Below are 13,344 nucleotides of genomic sequence, written 5' to 3'. Positions count from 1 at the left end.
TTGAGACAGTTTGATCTGCTGAAGCTTAATATGTCTTTGTATAAACTATTTCAGCCTTTGACTGGTTTTGAGAGAAGTTAAGAAAAAAAAAAAATTGGCAGAGCTCCCAGTTTCATGTAGGGGAGGTTAACTAAAAATGAAATTCTATTCCAGTGCCAGCTTGTCTGTCCCTGTGATTCATGGATTCCAGTTCTTTTTTCTCTTTGCGTGTAAAAAAATATACATTGATTACAAATAATTGGTGTTTGGTTTGGGTTGCAGGTGTTCCAAAGTGTTTCCACTGCTAGCCCGTGCATCAAAGCACACACTGTCAATGGTGCCTTTCACATGCTGTAACAGTGCCAGGCCGAGCAGTGGTCACACGCAGAGCTTGGATCTGGACATGCTTAAATCGGTTTTCATGTTAACCTCCGAGAATGCATGTTCAAAGCTCTGGCGTGGTTGTGACTCTCAAAGATAAACCCAACCTGGTTCAGTCAGTGAGAAGTTTCTTTCATTCTCCAGTTGTGTATTTTCCATCATAAGCTAATAGTCATTGGCATGTCTAGTATGCCGTGAAAGTGGATTTCATTCAGAGAATTTGAATATTCCACACGCACGTGTTTTAAAGTCACGATAGTCTCAACTGACACTTTCATTCATTATTCATTCACTTTGGCCCCATAGTTATAGGACTAAACTAGAGGTCAGGAGACTTGGGCTCTATTCCCAGCCCTGCCGCTAGCCTACAGGGCAACAACAGGCAAGTTACCTCACCCCTCTGTGCCTCGGTTTCTCCATCTATAAAACACAGAGAATGGTACCTACCTCCTTTGAAAGCACTTTGAGGTTTAAGAACATAAGAACAGCCATACTGGGTCAGACCAATGATTCATCTAGCTCCGTATCCTGTCTTCAGACAGTGGCCAGTACCAGAGATTCAGGGGTAGTGCACACAGAACAGGTCAGTTTTGCAGAGATCCTCCCGTCTTGTCCTTCTAGCTTCTAGCACTTGAGGTTTAGGATCACCTCAAGCATGGTGTTACATCCCTGACCATCTTGACTAATAGCCATTGATGGATCTATCCTTAATGAGCGTATCTCGTTCTTTTTTTAACCCAGTTATACTTTTGGCCATCACAACATCCCCTGGCAAGGAGTTCTACAGGTTAATTTTGTGAAAAAGTATTTCCTCTGGTTTGTCTTAAACCTGCTGCCTGTTGATTTAAGCAGGTGACCCCTGGTTTTTGTACTGTGGGAAAGGGTAAATAACACTTCTCTGTTTCTTTTTCCACACCAGTCATGATTTTATAGACCTCAATTATATTAATCACTTCTGTAAGCAGAACAGTCCCAGTCTTTTTAGTCTTTCCTCCCATGGAAGCCATTCCATACCCTTGATCATCTTTGTAGCTTTTCTCTGAACCTTTTCCAGTTCCACTCTAGCCTTTTTGAGAGGGGATGACAAAAAAAATGCCACGTAAGAACTCGGTATTATTGTTATTATTTGGTAGTGCTGGATGAAGATGCATTGGCATTGCACCAGTCTATAGAGCCCCTTATAAGAGGATCTCAAAGCACATTACAGGCCCACTCCAGGTTCTGTTGAAGCAGATAGCAAAACTTCTACAGACTCCAATGGGCCCCCAGGATCTAGAGCTGGCCCTGAGCCTTCTAGTGCCTTTGTGGCGTACTCCATTTAGCAGAAGGATAAGTGGAAGCACAGAGAGGTGAGCTGGCTTTCCCAAGGTCACACCCACAGCCAGACAGCAATCTGGAAAGCAGGACTCCTGATTCCAGTCTCCTGCTCTGAGCACTACTCATCGTTGTCTCATCTGTTCTGTGTTTGTACAGCACCGAGCACAAAGGGGTCTAGGTCCATGATTGGGGTTCCTTGTTATAGGGTTGCATAGACACCTGGTACAATGGGACAGGGGTCTCTAGACCCCACTGCAATAAAAATAAGTCATTCTTCAACTAGGAAGCTGTGTGGTATCTTGATGGGATTTTACCATTAGGTTGCAGCTGGGGTTTATGTGGCTATTAGGAATGAATAGTGATGCTTAGGTCATTGTAAGTAGCAATTTCAGGTTACGGTCTGTCCCAGTATATGCATGTGTTCCATTTGGCCCTCAGTCAGTAGAGCTGAATAGTAAAACCAAATACAAACTCCTATTGGGCTAATTTCCTGCTCATAAGTTCAGCTGTGATATTGAAAACCATGGGAAAAAATGCTATTCACGCTTATGGAAAAAGAAAACAAACAAGGATCTTTCCAATTTCCTGCCCATAAATTCAGTAGCAATACCAATGAACTGCAGCAAGGTGGGGCCGTGGAAATAGGGACAGAGAAGAATACAGATGTGGAGGCTTTGTAAATTACTTAGGTAAGTACAACTTGTGCAAATATTTATTATTGAAGGTTTGGATGTAGCGTTAATGGGAATAAGATGCCAGCATCCTCAGACATGTTTAAATCCTATTAAAAAAAATCTGCAAACTCTAGAAAAGTCACACTCACCTAGTTGTGAGGATCAGTCGGAAAGATGCAGAAACCTTCATGCAAGGGAGAGGTAGCTAATCCATTCCACACAACCACAACTTTTATCCTGTTAAAGGGGCGGCCCGGTGTGACTTTTACCACTGTAAAACATCCTTCTCAGAATCTCCATCCCTTCAGACCTAGGCCCTTGATAGGAGCCAGGTTAAGAAGATGCTTTGCTAATATAGAGCCTGATTCTCCACTGTTTGCACCTGGCAAAGTCTTTTTACACTTGTGCAAAGTGGGTGAAATGTGCTGCCGAATCAGAGTTCTCCACTCGCAGCAGGGATGCCACTTTGCACAGGTGTAAATCATGATACAAGGTGCAAGACAATGAATGGGCCTAAGTCTGATCTTAATCAATTGCTATTCAAGCGTAACTTCATTGAAGTCAAGAGTTACACTGGTGTAACTGAGAACAAAGTCAGGCTCATAGTGCAGGCTGAAAACACTGGAAGCAGTTGCAGTCTAATTGTGTGTGTTTTGTTTATTCTTGGGGAAACCAGGACGTTTCTAATATTTTGTGGAAAATATTTTTTTTAACCAACAAATATCACTTAGAAGTTAACGTTCGCTCCCACACCCAGACATAACATCAAACTTTAGAATTTGGTGCAGTGTTTGGTTTCCCTATTACAACAGCTTATCTCAGAGCAAACAGTCTCGTGTTTCTTGGTGTGAATGTCTCACAGGAGTAGAACTTTCAGTGTAAGTGACAAAATGCAGCCCTTTTATTTTTACATCCTGTCTCGCACTGAGTCCTGATTTGGTAACCATGTGTCATGCTTACAAAATGCCCCAATATTCTTTTCCTGAAGAGAGAGCATCTCAGTAAGGCATTCCAGTAACATTTAGACTGAATTCAATTAGCCACTGTTGCAATAGTGTCTATACAGCCATGGCAGCACGCATTACTGACTGCGCTTGCAAAATTTACAGGGTAAAACTCCTGAGTAAGAGTCCAAAACTGAAACAGAAAAGGCAGGTAAAGGAAGTGGACTCCTCTCTTTGCATGGGATCTGTGAAGGACACCAAGACCTGTTGTCTTCAATGGATATATGAATTCTTCTTTCAGTTATCACTGTTTATTATTTGTACAGAGGTGGCACCCAAAAGCCCTTTCCAGACATTGTATCTTAGAGGAAGATGCAATGCTAACACCAAAGAGCGCACAGCTAATGGTGGGCACAGTGCAACATGGGAGCAAATGAGGAAACAGGAGGGTGGGCAGAAGAAATAAAGTCTTGCCTCTGTCTAGAACCCAATCCTGCAGTAAACTCCCAGGAGGAAGGAAGGATGATCCATTGATTAGGGCAGTAACCCGGGAATCAGGAGACCCAAGTTCAGTTCCTTGTTCCCTACACAGGCTTCCTGTGTGACCTTGGGCAAGTCATTTAAAAATCTCTCTGTGCCTCAGTTTCCCCTCTAAAATAATAGCACAGGCTTATCTCCCAGGCATGTTGTGAGCAAAAATACATTAAGGATTGTGAGATGCTCCAAGACCGTGGTGATGGGGGTCATAGAAGTATTTAAGATAGACAAGGTCTCAGGACCTGATTGTTATGCACGTCTTGTTGCCGAATATATTTCCCACTCCAACCCACTGACAGACCCTTTCAGGGCAAAGTGCTTACCACACCCCCGCCTCCCCAACCGCCCTCTATAGCCAACCGCTTCACCTTATTATTTGTGCTACCTAGCAACAGGAGCCTGTGTCATGGGTGAGGACGCGAGGCTTTTCCACAGGGAGACGGACATTGTGGTGGAAATGTGTGGTTTTTCAAAGAGACATCAAACTTTGTTTTTGTCCCCCCCACACACACACTTTTTTTCAACTTCTTCGGTGACAATGAGATGGGGGAATGGGGGCGGGAAGGAGAGGAAATAGAAGAGGGGGGGAGGGAACCCCCCAAAAAGTGAAAATTCTTTGGCTTGTCATCAAAAATCTGCAATTTTTGTGGAAATATTTGGGGGGGAAATTAATTTGGGGGGAATTTCTCCCCCCTCCCAATAATTTTACCAACCCCCCCGCCAGCCCTACTCCACATAGCAATTCTGAAGGTGTGTCGTCACTGGAAGACAAAGGTGTGCTCTTATCTGGGGTTGGGCTAACTTGGGTTAAAATGGCAGTGAATCCAAGGCATCTGGGTTTTAACTCAAGTTAGCAGCACAACTTCAAACCTAGGCTGCCTTCTAGGTTTTAACTCGAGCTGCATTAAAACCCGTGTTGCCATGTCTTCACTGTGGTTTTCCACCTGAGTGAGGAATACACCTGGTTTTGCAGTGAAGACATACCATGCGCCAGTGACCCCGTCTCCACTCTCCTCTCCCTCCCCTGACATTTACCCTACTCTTGCACCTCAGTATCTAAAGCTAATGTGGCAGTGCCTGCTATGTGGTAATGTTTTGCGGAAGCAACCCAAAGCAGCCCCTAGTGGAATTTTTAGTTGAGAGGTAAATAAGGAAAGTTCAGTCACGCAGAGACGTGACTCTCCAAAGACAGGAGGAACCCAGCTAAGCTGGGCTGGAACTTCCATTTAGCTTTATACGCCCTGTGCTTCTCACTGTGGGAGCTGTGAAGTGCTGAGAGAGAAAGAGACCTGTCTGTTTGAACAGAAAAGATCTGCATAGGGGTAAGTTGAGACACAGGCAGAAAGCTGAGTCAGCCAGTCTGTTGGAGCCATTCCTTGTAGGTCACAGAAAGGTGGTTTGTAACTTAGCACTGTGATGTCAACCTTTAAATACCTTTGTTTCCTGGGACTAAAAGGTAAAGCTTTGGTGGATTGTCCTACGCGGAGGTGGGATTAGAACCCTTTGGCTGAATTCACTGCTGTGGTGCAGCATCCAAGGAATTCCCTGATGCAGGGGATTCCCTGACAGACATAGATTTGGCACAGCTGGTTCTACATCATCCTCCAGAGGGGCACATCTGGAGGGAGCAGGGTATAGCTGGGATGTTCCTCTGCTCTTATCTATTCCCAGTTTCTGCAGTAGCTCATAGGGCATGTTATAGTCTGGGCAAAATGTATGCAGCCCCTTGCAGTTTCAACACGGGGAAACATATGTCCTCATTTGCACCTCCACCTCACTCTTACATTGCACTCTGCTCAGAAGCAAGGATGAATTGGCCCCTTTGAGACTCGACCATCCTCACTATTATTAATTTTGTGTAGCCATCCATGGTGTGTCAAGGAACCTCTTTCTTCAGCGTTGCACTGGGTCCAGGCAGCAGGAAGGAACTCCGTCTGCTGATTTCCTGCTACTAACAGCTGCTCAATCTAGGGGGGAAAAGCAATGAACGACTTTATTTGCTAGTTTATTCCTGAGATGAATCCCAGAGACTGTGTCTGGTTTGTTTAGCTCTGAGAGCCCAGAGTCTTGGGTGAAGTAAGTGGTCTTGGGAAAGCAGTAAATGGTTTTGGAATCACACCCAGCCTGTTGCATATATTCAGGGCCCAAAACCAGAACTCCAGGTGCAGGAAAGGCAGAATAGGGGGGCAAATCCTGCTGATGTACAAAGGAAATAAAAATTGGCCTTGTGCCCTTTCTAGCTCCTTTACAATGAATAATAAAGGCCTCAGAGTTAGTTTTTTTTATCTGTTTGTTTATTTACTTTTAACGTTTGATTTTGTTTTTTACACTAGAAATTTGGGTCTTGTCTGTCCTGAAAGATTCGGTGTTGACTGGAGAACTAGCAAAAAGATGACATCACAAGAGCCAATAGAGTGAAAGTTAAGCAGCTAAAAGAGAGAGGACAAATTCAAACTGTTTGAAACTGTTTTTTTGTTTTTTGTTTTTTGTTAACACTTATTTAATGAGTAGTTAACATTTTGGATAAAAGACACCTTTGTTAAAGATTCATCCCCTCTTCCCCACCTCCCTTCAAATTAGCTGTAATCTCACAGTTAACATCCCCGAGAGCTCCTAGAGTTTCTCCTGTGAAACAGGGGAACAACGGATTTGAAATTCCCAATATTTGCATGATAACACACAAGGAGAAATAAGGCAACAAAACAAGGCATAAACCCAACATGAAACAAATCCTTCTCAAATCACCCTTAAGATATACTCCCACTGACGAGCTGTGCCTGAGGTAAGAATCCAGGCTCATTAAAAATTAATTTTGTTAGGTTCTGTGTTTTCCTTTGGAACGCTATCTGATCAGTTCAGCAGTTCTAAAGTAATTTTTCTCTCTTATTTCATTCTCTTTAAATACCAGATGTGTTTGTTGCTGGCTCTGTTGCCTATCAACCTGATTATTAAGAGCTGTCACTGCAATTCCTTCTTTCCTTTTCCCTCAGCAATAACTTTCTCTCACAATACCTCTTGTACCTAAGAGTTGGACATCTGTCATCCTCCTCATTATCCCAAACACACCCAGAGACCTTCTTTTCACATCTCTCCAGTCAGCTGGAATCTGGAATATGTTATCTGTTCTTTTTTTTTTCTTTCTTTCTCCCCCAGTCATCACCAAAATATTGCCGTAGTCCTGGGCAACCCAGATGTGGAGATGAACTGGAAATACAAACAACTCTGGCTCAAGGGGCTTAGTTGGATTTGGATTCCAGAGCAGTCCTGTGAATTCAGACACTAGTAGAAAAATGTTAGTTCCCAAAATGTTTAACAGATTTTTTTTTTTTTTAAGTGAGAACTGACAAATGAATTTCCCATTTTTCTTGCTCCCCTTGCCCAATCAGTTAAGCAGCAAATGTCTTACCCATCCTTTGCACAGAGACATTTGGCTTTGTGTTATGTAAAATAGTGGAATATGAGATGTACATAAGCCCATTAGTGTGGTGCTTTTCTGACTATCCACTGATGCACCAAAGGATTGCATTTCTGTTTCTACAGTACTTTGTCCGGTTCACATATTAGACCCCAGGACCTGTGCATACTAACATCTTACATTTACGTAGTGCTTTTAGACTAATATGCTTTATACACTTATGGGGTAAACTATACACAGGAATTCTTTCACCCAGGCACTGAACTGCAGCTGTCACAGGGTGGAACCCAGCAACTGCTAAACACTATGCAGCAGTTTGGAAGCGCAAGTGTTTGGGGAACACACTTACTGAGTGTGCTCACTGACACAGTTTGTTCAACACACAGAACTCCTGGGTTTGATGGGTGAAAATAAAGTAATATAAAATAAAAGCGTACCCTCATGTCTGGGCAGCAGGTGCAGGCTTAGTGCTGGAATCACCTTGACTTACACTTTGGTTTTCCTGGTACTCACCTTTTCCCTGCCATGGGAAAAATATTGTAATGACCATGAGCCAAACCCTGCTTGCATTAAGCAGGCAAGTAGTCCTTGCAACTTCAGTGGGACTGACACATGGGAGTAACGCAGACAGAATTTGACTCTGTATGGACAGAGTGAGGCATAGTTCAGTTCTGGGTGGCTTGAGGCTCTTGGGCCCCCATGTTTAAATTTGTGGGGTTTTTGTTTTGGTGAGGTGAGTCCATTCAGACCTAAAAGAGTCAGTGGCTAATCCCTATAAGCCCCAGCCACCTGCTATTGTATAAACACCTCGAGAGTTTGGGAAGAGCTGTAAGGAAATTCTCCTGTAAATGCTGCTGCATGTACCAAACCATAGGCATGGATCGGACCTCAAGGACGCTTTGTTGACAACGGACTTTATGTAACAATGGTTGCATTGGTTTATATAACGCTCAAAAAATAAAAGCAGTTCCTGCTTGCAATCATTTATTTATGAGGTTTGCAACTAAATTTGCTGCTGCAGGTACATTTGGCTGTCATCCAGAACAAGGTCCGGAAATGGGTTCCCACGAGGCTCTGTTAGATGTATCATCAAGGCTGGGGCAGCCTCTTGGATTTAGGTTTGTGGCAAAGGATAAGAAAAACTTTTCTGGAATGGAAGGAGTCGCCTTTGCAAATGGAGTTATTGCTGTTATTTATTTTTTGTATTACCGTCGTTTTTAGGTGTCTGACTCATGGATCAGTACCCCACTGTGCTAGGCACTGTCCAAAGAGAACAAAAGTTCCTGTTGATGGGGGATGGAGGGGGCAGCTTGACGTGCCTACCCCTTTGCGTCTGGAGATCAGGGTACAAATCCTGTTTTGCTGGGGATTCCCAAATGAAACCGTCTTTGGGATCTAGTCCTTAAACATAGAACCACAGCGCTTATCTATCATAAGTAGATACTGGCCCCCACTGTTGTAGTAACCGAGCAGCCATCCTCACGACACCCCTGTGCAGTAGGGTAGGGCGTTATCCCCATTGTATGGATGGGAAACTGCACTGAGAGACTAAGCCACTCCTCGGTGGAAAGATCCAGAGTGTGTCTCTGTCCCTACAGTTATAGTCCAAAAATCCATTGTCTGCACTTGCATACAGGGTAACCCCCCTCTCCCCCCCGCTCCTTGTGTTTTCCTGTCTAGGATCTGCCCTCAAGACGTTGCACTCGCTTGATGAGCATGTTTCTCACACTGTAAATAGGGGCTCATTGTGAAATATACAGTACTCAATTACATGTAGACACACCGATAGATAATCATATTCTGCCTGTAAGAAACCTGTTTCTCACCTTTTGGTGACCAGCCCCACAGACCTTAAGACAATAATTTTCAGTATCTGTACATAACTCTTGACATATTATCCATACATACGTTTTGCAATGGTTATGAGGACCATTGTGACACAGGCTGTCAGTGGATACCTTACATAACACTCTTTGGTGAACTAGTATGTAGATGCCAGACTCAGGGGATCCCTGTAACCCTTATGCACATCTGGTGCCCTCCGCCATTTGGCATCAAGAGGTCCTTGGGCCACAGACGTGTTGGGGTATGTTCTTCCCTGGTGTAACTCTAACGTCAGTGGAGAGACACCGTAGAAGTACCAAAGATAGATAAACAGTAACATCGGCCTTGCTATGCCTCTGTTTGTCCATCTGTAAAACAGGATCGATATGTACCTATCTCAAAGGTGGCTGAAGCTGTTTCTGAGGGGCATATCCTCTGCTGATATAAAAGGTCCAGTTGAAGTCAGAGGAGCTCTGACAATTTAAACTGGCCCCACAGTGGCTGAGAAGCATTTTGTGTTTATCCTATTAGAGTGGCTCAAAACTTTTTGAAATTTCCATGAAAAACATTTTACCAAAACAACAAAAAAAGTTGAAAAGTTTCTGTGAAAACTTGTTACTGCCTTTCAACCAGCTCTGAATCCTAGGCACTCACAGGGGAAGGGTCCCATAGGTGAAATGAACACAGTGATGGTAAATGCTGCCTCTGAAATATTAATGGTCCCTGTCGGATGAGGCCTGCATTGTAACGATACCACCCATCATGGGGGAGTTAATTGAATCAGTGAAGGGAACAGCACAGCCGTCGAGCATATGCTGTCTTTTTGACCAGTCTAGTCATTACTGCAGGACCCTTGTCACTCATCACTGCTTGATTACACCACTTTGCCTGCGAGGGGATTTGATGCAAAGTGTCCAATGAGGGTCCAAGCTGGCTCCAAATCCAGCTTTGCAAAGCCACAGATAAAAACGACTTCCATTAATAAGGCAAGAAAGGTTAGGACAAGAAGCATTGCAGCAAATCTGGAGAGGTAAGGTGATAGTTTTGTCTGAGGCTTATGGAACATATGGTCCCAGATTTTGTATTGGTAGCGCAAGAGCTCTTTTATTGTAAACGTGTGGGCGTTACTTGTACATATGTGCAGATGTAGCTTTATTTTGCAGATACTAGTAATCTTAGCCTGTAAAGGAGACTTGACTTGTAAATGTAATCAGAGGTTTGAACAGAGAGTTTTTCCATAACTTCACAGCCAGATATCCTTTCTAGCAGGTGAATATGCTTCTCCTCTTGAGCATGAAGCTCCAGAAATAGGTGTCATACTTCTGCTAACTCTAAGAGTCTGATTTTTGAAACTTAGATGGAGATTTGTGCCTGGAACATGTGTTATGGGGACTTCCACTTTTGCAGCATGGTTATTACAGAGTGGCAGTGTTTTAATGGCCTTTCTTCCCCACTGGTGAGAACCTGCAGTTCTCTGCTTACCGCAAATAACTGAGCAAAATGACCCCTGCAAAAAAAAAATTGCTTGGTAATGTACAGCCACTCCTGTGTACAGGTGTTAAAGGAAAGTAGCATATTAAGAGAATGCTTGTCATGCAAAGATTGTGATCAGATTTTTAAACTGTATACTAAAGAACTTTTAGGTTTGATCTTTTGAGACATTTATAATCCCATCTGCCAACCCCTCTGCATCAGTGTGACATCTCTTTGCCTCCAGCCTGGCAAACCACCCTCCCCTCTCTCCCCCCCCCCCCGCGCCCCTGCCCTCTGAAAAAGTGGTAGCAGCTGTTGGAAAGTATAGCCCATTTGTTTTATGATGCCGCTTTGGGAATATGATCCAGATCCCACATAAGAGAGAAGGAGAGCAACAGAATGAAAGGGGAGAGAGGGCAATATAGAGGCTTTGGAAAATAACTAGCATGTTTTAAGGTTAACATGGAGAGTTACACCTTTCTATTAAAGTAGAAGGATAAAACACAAGTGTGAATGATGGATCTAGTTTGGAAGCCAAAATAATTGATTTTTTCAGCAAATAAACTTGTGATTACTTATTTGTTTTTTCAATATTACTATTCAAATTTCTAGGACTTCATTCCATGCTGGTACTTATGTTTCTCAACCTGTAATTAGGGTATTATAACAAAGCATTAAGACATATTACAGAGTGACAATGTGATTTTTTTAAAAAATATTTTTTGTTTTTGATTTTAACATGTTACAGAAACTAGGCAGTCAAAGGCTGGTTCATTTATAAATTCAGAGCACCCACTTCTAGTCTCAGTTGTTTGCACGGCAAGAAAGAAACAACAGCTGCAGAATAAGTCTAAAAATTGATGCAGCGAATTGTCATGCTCGGTTACATGAATAGAGGTTCTGCTAAGCAATTAACTGAAATTCAGATAAACATTATTTTTGTTGTCAATCAAATGCTTATTTCGGTTCTTGTTAATGGGTGAGGATATGGAATCTTTTAAAAAAATATTGTAATTTCTTCAAAATCTAAAAAAAAATGTGTGTTTATTATCCCATGAAATGGCTGGAGCACCAGGGACATTTAAGTCCTAATAATTCAGTATTAGGGCATGTTTCAGGAGAGACCTGCTTTTTGCCGCTGTCTAGCTTACAAGATAAAAAGGGAACATGGCCTAGCTTTTATGTTGCAGGGGTAAAATACTACTTGTTTTGTCTTGGCTTCTCTAAGCACTGATTCACTGTCCTCTCTTCCTCCCCAAACAGTTATCCATGAAGGAGGTTGGAGACGGGCTGCATGAACAGATGAACTGCATGATGGGTGCCCTGCAAGAGTTGAAACTCCTCCAGGTACAGACAGCTTTGGAGCAGTTGGAGATTTCAGAGACTCGAAACAAGGTTTCAGGCATTGGCCAGCACCAGTGCTGTCGAAATGGCAGAGAGGTGCCCAGAGCCAGCAGGCAGAATGAGAGGTTGCTGGGAAGGAGATCTTTGGAGGAGTGCAGCCCCATGGCGTTTGCATGCTCCACCCAGGTGCCACAATCTGCCAGCCTGTTTGGCCCTGTGACTTTACCAGACAGTAGCCACCACAGACACGTGGCTTATAGCAAAGACTGTTATCCTACTAGCAGACCTTCTTCAGCTCTGACCACAGCAGAGTACTGCCCGCCAAGGAAATTTGAGTCAGCCAGTTTGGGCACAACTGGGAACCAGCTTCATAGAGACACAGCCAGCATCCCTCAGACTTTGGCTGGGAGTAGATTGGGATGCAGAGAATGCCAGGCTTCTGATGAGGCCAACGACTGGACTTCCTCACTAATGTCTCAGAGCAGGAACCGGCAGCCTCTGGTCTTGGGGGATAATATCTTTGCAGATTTGGTCGGGAACTGGTTGGATCTGCCAGAGCTGGATAAAAAGGGGGAGAAAAATGAGACTTCCCTGTCCATCAGCAGGTCTCAGGAGTTCTACAGGAAGTTTTCCCTCACGGCCAACATCTTCAAAAAGTTCTTGAGGAGTGTACGGCCTGACCGAGATAGACTCCTCAAAGAAAAACCATGCTGGCTCCCAGCGGAAGACAGAGAGACTGAAATTTCAAAGAGATCCAAAAAGGTGAGCAAACAGAAGGGGACATTTTACTTCCCCCTCCACGGGAACCTACAGAATTCTCACAGCAAAATGGAGAGGTGCCCAAAGGCAGAAGCTAGTAGTGACAAATCCAAGAATTGTGCCAAGAAGGTCCATGGCACCACAGACCACACCCAGTCAGGCTTTGATATGAATACAGCCGTATGGGTCTAAGTTCCTGTAAGCGTCTCCTTTGCCAAATGGTTCTGCTTCATGCTAGAGATGAGCTGGAGCGCATACATGCCTGTACACGATATACCCCAAAGGCCTGCCCCACACTGGGGTGGGGGAAACAGCGTATCCTGTAGTGTAGAGTATGCTGTGGGCAGCAGCCCTATGAGCCCAGCTTTTAAGAGACCTACATCTCCTGGGGAAGGACGTCCGAACAGCAGCTGAATCAGGACTGTGTGCAGAAGCTTTCCAGAGCTGGTGCTTAGGAGAATGACCAGATTTCTTGACAGCGTCCAGGGCAGGTAGCACCATGGATAGCCAGCCCCTTACCTGTGTGTGAGCCTCTCTGGTCATAGGGACTTCATGTTTGCCAAATCCATTTCAGTTCATCTCTGGTTAAGATCGCTACGGTACATAAAATGCAGTGTGTGTGTGTGTTATGTATATATTTTTAAATCCGCTCTCCCTTGTGTGCACTTAATACTGGATTATAAACCAGGCAACTCGA

At 43.8% G+C, this 13,344-nt stretch overlaps 1 protein-coding gene across 1 annotated transcript in view; it reads left to right on the top strand.

Annotated features, from left to right (window-relative positions):
* INKA2 (inka box actin regulator 2) overlaps positions 1 to 12,839 on the top strand; it is a 31,022-nt gene extending 18,183 nt beyond the window's left edge. The window contains exon 4 of the mRNA XM_065403428.1: positions 11,808 to 12,839. Within this exon, the coding sequence (XP_065259500.1) occupies positions 11,808 to 12,839 (1,032 nt within the window). The remainder of the gene's footprint in view (positions 1 to 11,807) is intronic.
* The last annotated feature ends 505 nt before the right edge of the window (positions 12,840 to 13,344 follow it).

Source organism: Emys orbicularis, chromosome 4 (genome assembly GCF_028017835.1).
Source record: "Emys orbicularis isolate rEmyOrb1 chromosome 4, rEmyOrb1.hap1, whole genome shotgun sequence".
Classification (NCBI taxonomy): Eukaryota; Metazoa; Chordata; order Testudines; family Emydidae; genus Emys; species Emys orbicularis.
Note: the sequence above shows the minus strand (reverse complement) of the source record. Positions and strands in the feature narration are given on the sequence as shown.